A 10,941-nucleotide genomic window follows, 5' to 3' on the forward strand; every position below is an offset into this window, starting at 1 on the left:
CCCAGGGCCCACAGCAAGGCAGCAATGGGGCCGGGGATGGACGAAATGTCCCCAAGACCTGGCTCAAGACAGGAGTGGCTTCTGCTAGCCACTGGGCTCATTAGGGTCACACATGTCACCTTGTCCTTCACATCCCGCCAGAGTCACAATCGCTCATATGCCTCAGTTTCCCCACCCATGAAGTAGATGAAGTGATGCCCTGGGGAAGGGTGTTCATTTTTTCCCCTACAAACTCCAGGACTTTGCAGGAAAGGGAAGGAGCCAAGGGCTGCTGGGTCCTGCCAGTCCCCACCACTCCCATCCCATCCCAATCTCATCCCATCCCATCCCATCCCAATCTCATCCCCGCCGCCATCACTCTCCAAGCTGCACCTACTCCTTTCTGAGGAGATCTGATCCTTCCTCTTCTCCCTTGCAGGCACCACCTCTGAGCCTGAGATGTTGCCATTCCCAGGTGAGATTCTTCTCTGAAAGTCACTTTTCTCCAGGAAGTTTTGTAGTTGAAAAATGCATTTTTAGGTAAAAGAAAGGATTTGGGGAATTTAAAAAAGGAAATATATTGGTTTGGAACAAAAAGTGGCAATAAGAAGCTAAACTTTGTTTGTAGAAAGAAAATAAAGATTCTTTATCATCCTTATTCTGCTAATAATCCTGAGAGGAGAATTTTTCCTTAGAGGAGAGTTTTTTCACCTCCTGCTGAGTCTCTGTCCCCGTGCCATGTATCACAGACAAGTAAATAATTCCCTTGATGTGGTGGACCCCAGGCACTTCCATGCCTGCTCCCCATTACCAGCAGCCTGAGAGATCATCTCCATCCACCCCACCAGCTCTGGATGCATTCATTGAGGCTAATAAGAATTTGCTAATTGCATCTTGTCAATTGTCACCTATTTAAGTCAAGATGTGGTGCCACATGTCTGCTTTTTCCTTCACCCTTGAGTTTTTGGCCAGTAGCAGGGGAGATGATGGGAGCACCAAAGAGCCACAGAATGGTTTGGGTTGGAAGGGACCTTAAAAACCATCTAATTCTACCCTGCCATGGGCAGGAACACCTTCCACGAGGCCAGGCTGTCCAAAGCCCCATCCAGCCTGGCCTTGGTGATGGTGCATCTCATTCCTGGACTCAGATCTGCTGTGTGTCCACAGCCACAGCTGCCAGCAGATGGAGGGGAGCCCGTGTCCCACCAGCAGAGCAGCACCAAGCCAACTACTGCCTTGTGCAGGGGGATAGAATATAAGAAAATAAAGATAGTGTAGAAAGTAATCTCACCCCTAAGGAGTTGCAGCTGGGCCAATTATCAAAGATTAGGAGCAGGCCTGACTTTAAGAGGCCGTAGCTGTGACCAGTGAAAAGAAGAGTGCTATAAAAGAGTGGGGTGGGTGGCTGGGAAGAGAACTGGAGTCAGCTGGCTGCTTTGTGAAGAACAGGGTCAGTGCTCTGAGGAGAAACACCAAGAAGGTGTGAAACTCCTGTGATAAGGAGATGACAGTATGGAACCCCTGCAATAAGATGACAACAGCCTTGTGCCACAGAGAAAGGGCAGGAGATTGATGTAGAGATTTTCCTTAGAGGTTTTCTCTAAGGAGCAGGAGGAGTTTGGTGTAGATTTGCTCCCCACAGCCTGCTGAGGGAGCTCTGTGTTGCCATCCTCCCAGAGGTACGGCTCTCCAGTGGGCCCAGCTGGCTGGAGATCCTCATGGCTTTCTCTAAGGAGTTTGATGTAGATTTGCTCCTCGTGAGGAGGTTGCCTGCTGAGGGAGCTGTGTGTGCGCTCCTCCCAGAGATCTAGCTCTCCAACGGGCCCAGCCATCCTCCCAGAGATATCCGCCTCTCCAGCAGGCCTAGCTGCTGTCAGGGCTGCCTGGAGATCCTCATGATTTTCTCTAAGGAGTTGATGTAGATTTGCTCCCCTTGAGGAAGCTGAGAGAGCTCTGTGTTGCCCTCCTCCCAGAGATCCGCCTCGCCAGCGGGCCCAGCTGCTGCCAGGCCTGGCTGGAGATCCTCATGGTTTTCTCTAAGGAGTTTAGTGCAGATTTGCTCCCCATGGCTTGCTGAGGGAGATCTCTATGCCCTCCTCCCAGAGATCTGGCTCTCCAGAGGGCCCAGCCGCTGCCAGGGCCAGCTGGAGATCCTCATGATTTTCTCTAAGGAGCAGCAGTTTGGTGTAGATTTGCTCCCCATGGCCTGCTGAGGGAGCTTTCTGTTGCCATCCTCCCAGAGATCCGCCTCTCCAGCAGGCCCAGCCAGCTGGAGACCCTCATGATTTTCTCTAAGGAGCAGGAGTTTGATGTAGATTTGCTCCCCACGGCCTGTTGCCTGCTGAGGGAGCTCTCTGTGCCCTCCTCGCAGAGATCCGCCTCTCCAACGGGCCCAGCCGCTGCCAGGGCCGTCTGGAGATCCTCTACAACGGCTCCTGGGGCACCGTGTGTGACGACGACTGGGACATGGTGGATGCCAACGTGGTGTGTCGCCAGCTGGGCTGTGGCCATGCCATCACCCTGCCCGCTGCCATGACCTTCGGCCAGGGCACCGGGCCCATCTTCCTGGACAACGTGGACTGCAAGGGCTCAGAGGCGGCCCTGAGCGAGTGCTGGAGCCACGGCTGGGGCATCCACAACTGCTACCACTATGAGGATGTGGCTGTGGTGTGCAATGGTAATGACGGTGGGTTCCTCGGGGGCAAGGAGAGCACGGGGTTACTGAGGAGGGCAAGACTTGGGGCTGCAGTGGGGTTGGTGGAGCCCAAGAGTTTTATCTCAGAGCCTGACCTGGGTCAGCCAAACATCTTCTGCATTCTCCTCTCACCCCTTTCCTCAATCCAGGTCACCTCCCAGCTCCATAAGGTGACCAGCCTGTTTTGTGTTCCTTGTCACTCCCAGATCAGGAACTTTGCACGATCCCTGGGGAAGGAGCACATGCCCACCCACGCTCCTGCCTCTGAGTCAGTTGCTGCCCAACTGCTCTTTCCCCTTTTGACTCTGCCTTGGTGGAGCCCAAGAGTCTCAGAGCCTGGTTCTCTGACCTGGGTCAGACAAACATCTTCTGCCTTCTCCTCTCACCCCTCTCCTCAATCCAGGTCACCTCCCAGCTCCATAAGGTGACCAGCCTGCTTTGTGTTCCTTGTCACTCCCAGATCAGGGACTTTGCACGATCCCTGGGGAAGGAGCACGTGCCCACCCACGCTCCTGCCTCTGAGTCAGTTGCTGCCCAACTGCTCTTTCCCCTTTTGACTTGTGTTTCTTTAAACTGCTGAGCTTTTCAGTAGGAGATGTTCCTAAAGGTGAGAAAAGCAGTGGAAAGTGTTTGAACTTGGCAAGTGAAAGTGGAACGGCTCTGTGAGGACCCTTATGTACCCCACACACGTTCCACCCTCGCTGTGCAAGGTTTGCTCATCAGCCAGGCACCAGTGAGCTGTGAAAGGGAGGCTCTGCAGACCTGGAGCAGCTGTTCTGTGAATCCCCACGTCCTGCAGAAGCAGGGCTTGGAAATGGAGGGATGGAAAGGCAGGGGGATGTGGGGTTGGTGGTAGGTTGTACTGACAACAACCAGAGAACACAGGTTGGAGATTGAGCAGGAAAATAAATCATGGCATTATTGGAGAGGAGAGGTGGAAGGGGAGAGAAAGGAGGTGGGGAGCTGGGTCTGAGGGCAGAAGAGAGGCTGGAGGCATTGGCAGAGATCTCTGGTGCAGCTGTAAACCCCTCTGTTTTCAGCTGGGGCTGGTTTGGTGCAGACCCTCCTGGAGCAGCGGGGTGGGAGGGATCCCTCCATCTCCCAGGTGGAGCAGCAGCAGCAGGTGCCACCTCTCTGCTTCCCTTTGCAGAGTTCTCACCCACGCAAGTCAGCGAAGGACCGACCACCAGGACCCTCACAGCCTCGGTACAGGATGGGGAAAGTAAGCTGCTCAGCCTGCAGCAGGGACACCCTGCCTGAGGGCAGTGTCCCCTGCTGTCACCTGCTGTCCCTCTTGAAGCCTCTCTGAGCTGCAGACCCCCAAACCCCATCATTGTGCTGTCCATGGCCACATCCTACCCCAGAAATTCCCAAGCTTCCCAAGCCCCATTGCTCTAAAGCTTTGCCCCTTACCCTCTGTTTCTCACTCATTTCCTTTGCCATCACGGGCACGGTGGCAGTGTGGGGACACCACATCCCTCTCACCTCGCGCTGCCACCCCCAGGTGATGGCAGCATCCGCCTGGTGGCCGGCCCCGACACCTGCCAGGGCCGGGTGGAGATCTTCTACCGCGGCAGCTGGGGCACCGTGTGCGATGACGACTGGGGCCTGAGCGATGCCAGCGTGGTCTGCAAGCAGCTGGGCTGTGGGCAAGCCCTGGATTACAAGAGCAATGCCTACTTTGGCTATGGAACAGGACGGATCCTCCTGGACAATGTCAACTGCGACGGCAGCGAGCCCTTCCTGTCTGCCTGCTACAGCCTGGGCTGGGGCATCCACAACTGCGGCCACCACGAGGATGCCGGGGTCATCTGTGCAGGTACCAGGCAGGGCACTGCTTCAGGGTGGGGACAAATCCAGGGACAGCCTGTTCTCCAAGCAGAAATGGCCTCAGGGAGATGCTGAGATGCTCAAGGCTGGGCAGGCTCTGTGCTGTGGGAGCATCCTTGCTCCTTATCCACACTCATCATGGTATTCCAGAGTGGCAACACCACAGCAAGAGCCCAGAGCACAACCAGGGTGGGGATTTGCAGGGGTAATGCACCTGTCCCTCCTACCAGGGAAATGCATCTGCCATCCTGCACTTCCCTCTGCCATTTCCCTGCTCTGCTGGCTGCAAACGAGCTGCCCGTGTCCGGAAGGAGGGAGAGGCTGCCAGGGGCTGGGCACGGTGCCAGGCCCAGCCTGCCTCCCCTTCCCCTCCTGAAATGATGTATTCCTGCCATCCTCCACTGATTACTGTTTATAATCTTAATAATCCCCCTGAATTCCCTCATTATCGTGGCTAATGACGGGAGCAGTGAGTGCCAGTGCTTTCCCTTTCTCACTGTTAATGGACAAAGGGGATGATGTAGGACAAAAGGGACAATTTTTTCAGTCTGTCCCTTTCCTGCCTAAACATCCCCATCCCCTCTGGCTCCTCCTCAATGGCACCACCACGCCCAGACCTTGCTTAGAGGGGCAGGGGATAATGAAGTATGAATGCTAATGAATCCTGATGATAAATCTCCAGGCGTCACCTCTGTCCCTCTGTGTCACGACAGGACTGGACACATCCACCATCACATCATTCACCACCTCGCTGGCCCTGGACTCTGAGGAGACCCTTACAGCCACGGCCACAGGTAGGAGGTCTCATATGGGGGGGGGAAGCTGTGCCCTCTATGTCCTCTGTGCCCCAGCCAGGCATGGGTGACACTCGAGGGGTGACACTGCCCATGGCAGGGGACAGAAATGGTGCTGATGGTCACTGGCACTGACTGGAACAGGGGCAGTGGGTGCTGTGTCAGGACCCCTCAATGCCCACATGTCCCCACGCTTGTCCCAGCAGTGACAGACAGCAGGGACCAGCCCTCCCAGGCCACTGAGGTGGTCACCACCACGCTCCTGACCGTCGAGCAGGAAAGTAAGTGTGCAGCTGCTGCTGGAGCTCCACATCCCTGTGGGGGTCACTCCACATCCCCACGGCTCCTTCCATGTCCCCAAAGGTCACCCCATGTTCCAAGTGCTCAATCCATGCCCCAGGAATTATCTCACATCCCCAGGGTTTACTCCATGCCCACAGGGTGCTCGCCCCATGACACTCAAGGGTTCATCCCACATCCCCATGGATTGCTCCATGCTCACAGTGCTGCTTGGGTATCACCCCATGTACCCAGTGTCGCCCCTCATCACCAGGACTCGCCCTGTGTCCCCAGGGGCTCAGCTGACATCCCCATGGTCACACTGAGCTCTCCAGATGTTACCCTATACCCCCGAGACTCACCCCATGCCCACAGGGATTTGCCCCACACCCCCAGGGGTTTGCACCCATGTCCCCAGGGGTTACCCCAAAAACGGGAGGCTCACCCCATGCCCACAGGAGATTGCCCCATATCCCCAGGGGGTTGTACCCATGCCCCCAGATGTTACCCCATAACCTAGAGACTTCCCCCATGCCCACAGGGGATTGCCCCACACTCCCAGGGGGTTGTACCCACATCCCCAGAGGGTTACCCTATACCCCTGAGACTCACCCCATGCCCACAGGGGTTTGCTCCACATCCCCAGAGAGTTGTACCCACATCCCCAGATGTTACCCCGTATCCCAGAGATTCCCCCCACGACCCCAGGGGTTACCCCATGCTCACAGGGGATTGCCCCACATCCCCAGGGGGGGTGTACCCATGTCCCAGGGGTTACCCAATCCCCCAGAGACTCACCCCATGCCCACAGGGGTTTGCCCCATATCCCCAGGGGTTGCCCCAAAAACCAGGGTCTCACCCCATGCCCACAGGGGTTTGCCCCACATCCCCAGGGGGGTGTACCCACATCCCCAGGGGTCACCCCATGCCCACAGGGGTTTGCCACACATCCCTATGGGGGTGCACCCATGACCCCAGGGGTTACCCTATACCCCAGAGACTCACCCCATGCCCACAGGGGATTGCCCCACATCCCCAGGGGTTACCCCATACCTCAGAGAGTCCCCCCATGCCCACAGGGGTTTGCCCCAGATCCCCAGGGGGTTGCACCCAGATCCCCAGGGCTTACCCCAAAAACCATGTCCCCAGGGGTTACCCCATGCCCACAGGGGATTGCCCCACACCCCTAGGGAGCTGCACTCACATCCCCAGGGCTTACCCCGAAAACCAGGGGCTCACCCCACGCCCTCGGAGGGTCAGCAGGGGACACCGGCCCCCCTGTGGAGCCCTGCTCCCCCCGGGTCGTGGCTCGCAGGTGGCGGCTTGCGGCTGGCAAACGGCAACGGGAGCTGCCGCGGGCGGGTGGAGGTGCGGCACGGCGGCACCTGGGGCACCGTGTGCGACGACGACTGGGACTTCCCCGACGCCCAGGTCGTTTGCCGGCAGCTGGGCTGCGGCAGCGCCCTGGCCGCCACCGTGCTGGGCTCCTTCGGCTACGGCAGCGGGCCCGTGCTGCTGGACAACGTGGGCTGCGGCGGCGGCGAGGCGCGCCTGGCCGACTGCTTCCACCTGGGCTGGGGACAGCACAACTGCGGCCACCACGAGGACGCCGGCGTCATCTGCCGAGGTGAGACGGGGGGAGAGGGTGTCTTGGTTTGGAAAGACAGGAGTCTGCTAAGGAAGGCAAAAGCGTCCCCTGAAATGGAGAATGTAAACCCTCCCCACCCCTCTGAATTGCTGTAAATTTTAAATTAAGGGGCTCTCAGGCAAAAAATATGGGAGCAGGAATAACAGTTCTTTAATAGGGAAGAGAAATAAAATGATGAAATAAACAATGCAGTACACTAGAAAAGCACTGACAGAGTCAGAACCCAACCTGACACCCTGTGGGTCAGGGTGTTGGTGGCAGTCCCATTGGAATTGTGGCTCAGCCCTCCTGCAGTGTCAGGGGTGGTTCTGCTGGAGCAGGGATCCTGTAGAGAAGGATGGATTCTTCCTCTGAAGATCCAGTGGGAGAAGAGGCAGCTGCTGTTCCTCTGGGGAATCCAGTGGAGAAGCTGTGCTGGTGTTCCAGAACCTCCAGATTATATCCATGTAGGAATGCTTGGCTCCTCCCTCTGGGCAGAGCATCTCCCAGTGGGATGTTATAGTTCTTATCAGCCATGCAGGGACATTCAATAGCTGTTATCAGCAGATGTCCCCTCCCAGGGAGGAGTGATTGTGGTCACTCAGAGAGAGAGATAAGGCAAACTGCCCACTTGACAAAGATAGTCTGCCACATAGATGGTAATACAGTACATCTTGCCTTGCAGTCTGGAACCCAGGGTGACTGGAGGTCTCTGATGAAGCCCAGCTCAGTGGGAAAGTCAATGGATGTAGGGAGGATTTTGACTGTGCTCAGGCTGGCTGTGGGAAACGGGGTCCCACAAATGGGGTGGGGGTGAAGAATGAGCTGTGGCAGTTTGGTGCCGTGGTGTGGGTGATGGCTGGAGTGTGGCATCCCCTGTGGCCCCCATTTGTGCAGAGTGGCTGCACATCCCACCCCGCATCCCTGCTGCCATCCCACTCCACTGCTGGGGAGCTCTGACCCAACCCTGTCCCTTGAGTCACTTTTCCCACCTCTCCTCAACTGCACCAGGTGCTGATGACACTGATGACCATTTCCAAGAGGCCACTGCTACAACCACCACGTTGGCCCCAACTCGTCCCAAGGAGGGTAAGTACTGGGATGTCACCTGGGGACACAGTGACAGCCCTGGCGATGCTCCAAGCTGGCACAGGGTGGAAAAATAAATGGCTCAGGCAGAGGCAGAAGATTTGGCAGTGCCTGGAGCTGCCCATGATGTCGCTATAGGACACGAAAGAACACAAGCGCACACCTCTGTTCTAAAGGTGAAGAAAAAAGGGGAGTTTATTTTCTGACTCCAACATTTATAGTTTTCCAAAAGTGACAGTGGATTGGAGGGTGACAGTGCCACCTCTCCAATGACACTGGACAGACCAACAGTCCATCAAATTTCTCCTCCTCCATAAAGGAATGCAAAACAATGAGTTATTTACACAAAGCGTGTGAGAAAGTTGGCTACAAGAATGTCAACATCAGAAGGCTTAGAAGAACTTAAAAACCCAGGGTGACATCATGGGGAGGGGGAAAACTGATGACAGTGTTAAGTCACGGCCTCTCCTGGTGCCCCCAAGGCTGGTTCAGGCAGAGATGGTGGACATCAAGGTGGGGACAGAAGGTGATGGACCAAAGGGGCAGAGGTGGGAACTGTCTGTTCCATGATGCTCTGAGGGCCACCCTCTGCTCCTGGCTGTGCAAAGGCAGTAGGGGAGCTCTGGGCTGACCCCAGGGCAGGCAGGGAGAGTGGAACACAGCTCTGGGGTGGGCAGAGGCAGGAGCTGCCTCACCCCTTGCCCTCCCCAGGGTCCCTGCGCCTGGTGAACGGCAGCCACCGGTGCGAGGGGCGCGTGGAGATGTTCTACCTGCACCAGTGGGGCACCGTGTGCGACGACGCCTGGGACCTGCGGGATGCCAAGGTGGTGTGCAGGCAGCTGGGCTGTGGGCACGCCCTGGCAGCCTGGGGGGAGGCTCACTATGGCCAAGGAACCGGCTACATCTTCCTGGACAACCTCAAGTGCAAGGGCCACGAGCCCTCGCTGCTGCGCTGCTCCCACATCCGCTGGGACGTCCACAACTGCGACCACTCCGAGGATGCCGGTGCTGTCTGTGACATCCTATGACCCTCCCGCAGGTAAGGGGGGACAGGGAGGCTGCAGGGAGCTGGTGGCAGTGCCACAGAGAGGGGTTGGACCCTTGGTGCTGGTCTGGATGCACTCCCTGCACTGTTTGGGGTCTGAGAATGGGAGGCTGAAGGAGCAAAAATGAGCAATTTTAATTATTTTGCCACATTCTGGAATAGCCTCTGGCTCAGTGCTGTGTGGGGCTCAGGAGCTCTGCTACCCAGGAACTGGATGTTTGGGGTCAGAGAATGGGAGGGGTTGGGTGAGCACTGGGTTCTCCTCAGCTGCTGAAATAGTGGCTGAAGTTTCCTCTACCCCCTCCCACCCCCAGACTGCCCCTTGGAAAAACAAAACTGCTTCTGGTGTGAAATCTGGTTGGTTTCAGCCATTTTTCTTAAGAGATGGGGAAAGAAAAATGGATTTTCTGCTGTGAAAATGATGTTAAATTATACTCAGACAATGTAAAAAGGGGGCTGAAATCACACCAGGATGCTCCTGTGGCTCTGCAGTGAGTTACTGTTGTTCTGCAATTTGCTTTGCAAGCCCTCCAGCAATCCCAATACCAGCTTTTTTCTTCCCATTTTGGCATCAGAAATACCAATTCCTCCCCCATTCCCATGCAGCAGAAATGCAGGCGTTGGATCTCACACCATCTGCAATCCTTGTGCCTGTTTCACCTGTTCCTTCTGCAAACACTGGGGGGTTCAGGAGAGCTCAGATGAGATTTCCCTTCCTGGGGGGCTTCAGCACAGCCAGTCCATGCCCTAAAAACCTCCTGGGGAGTGAGAAAGGATGGGGATACCCTGCAGTCCCCCCATCCTTCTCCATCCTGTGCTGGCTTTGGCTGCTCTGTCCCAAAAGATCCCAGGGCAGGCAGGGAGCTGGCAGACAGGACACAAACAGATGGAAAACCATAGGGAAGACCCCAAATCCCTTCCCAGAGCAAAGAAAGGGACCCAGGAGCCTGCAGCTTCCCCTGTGCCCTGCCTTTGGGGTATAAAGGCTGTTTTCCTCCCAGCTCAGGTGGAAAGACCCAGCCTGCAGCACCAGTCACCTTCACCACCAAGTGTTTGATTCCTACTGGGACACTGGGAAAAGGATTTCCATGTTCTCATGGATGGGGTTCAAGGGTGGGGAAGGGCTCCTGCAGTGGCACAGAGCTCACTCCTCTGTCTGTGCAATTCTGTTGTTGATAAGAGACTGTGCATATTCCTGGGTTGGGTTTTTTTCATTTTCCAATTTTTTTTTCTTATATGTGTGTGGGTTTGTTTTTGTGAATACATAAAAGCCCTTTGAAAGTGCTCTGAGAGCTGATTTGTTTTCCTGTCATCCCCTCAAAGCCCTGGGTAAAAGCAAACACCTGGAGAAGAGGAGATGCCCCAAAACTGGAGGAGAGAGCTCAGTTCTTGGGGCCAAAAAATTGTCCCAAATCCCTGGCTCAAATTGCTCAGGGGGGCTGAAATTAATTTAATTCCCACCCAGCTGAGAGCTCAGCTTGGACCTTTCCCCATCCCAGCTCTGGGGTACAACCCTGAAGCCCATCAGGCTCAGGGGCTGAGGTTGGATTTTCTTTGGGTTTGTTCCCAGTGGGATTTGGCAATCACGTGAGCTGTGGGGTGG

The 10,941-nt window shown here is 56.0% G+C and overlaps 1 protein-coding gene across 3 annotated transcripts; it reads left to right on the top strand.

Annotated features, from left to right (window-relative positions):
* The first annotated feature begins 420 nt into the window (after positions 1–420).
* On the top strand, positions 421–10,502 carry SSC4D (scavenger receptor cysteine rich family member with 4 domains). Of its 3 annotated transcripts, none has more exons than XM_064729292.1 (10): positions 421–454; positions 2,351–2,665; positions 3,825–3,896; positions 4,179–4,493; positions 5,218–5,298; positions 5,502–5,579; positions 6,893–7,204; positions 8,216–8,293; positions 9,005–9,332; positions 10,340–10,502. In XM_064729292.1, the coding sequence occupies exons 1-9, from the start codon at positions 439–441 to the stop codon at positions 9,319–9,321; spliced, it is 1,584 nt and encodes a 527-aa protein (XP_064585362.1). In that variant the 5' UTR covers positions 421–438; the 3' UTR covers positions 9,322–9,332; positions 10,340–10,502. The 3 variants fall into 3 exon arrangements, with proteins under 3 accessions (XP_064585362.1, XP_064585364.1, XP_064585365.1); XM_064729294.1 differs by having other exon boundaries at positions 10,345–10,502; XM_064729295.1 differs by having other exon boundaries at positions 2,351–2,656.
* Positions 10,503–10,941: the final 439 nt, after the last annotated feature.

Source organism: Zonotrichia leucophrys, chromosome 19 (assembly GCF_028769735.1).
Source record: "Zonotrichia leucophrys gambelii isolate GWCS_2022_RI chromosome 19, RI_Zleu_2.0, whole genome shotgun sequence".
In the NCBI taxonomy this organism is placed as follows: domain Eukaryota; kingdom Metazoa; phylum Chordata; class Aves; order Passeriformes; family Passerellidae; genus Zonotrichia; species Zonotrichia leucophrys.

Coding starts and splice junctions, on each gene's coding strand:
- SSC4D (XM_064729292.1), top strand. Junction 4,494..5,217: donor TGCCGGGGTCATCTGTGCAG/GTACCAGGCAGG, acceptor GTGTCACGACAG/GACTGGACACATCCACCATC. Junction 5,299..5,501: donor CCTTACAGCCACGGCCACAG/GTAGGAGGTCTC, acceptor CGCTTGTCCCAG/CAGTGACAGACAGCAGGGAC.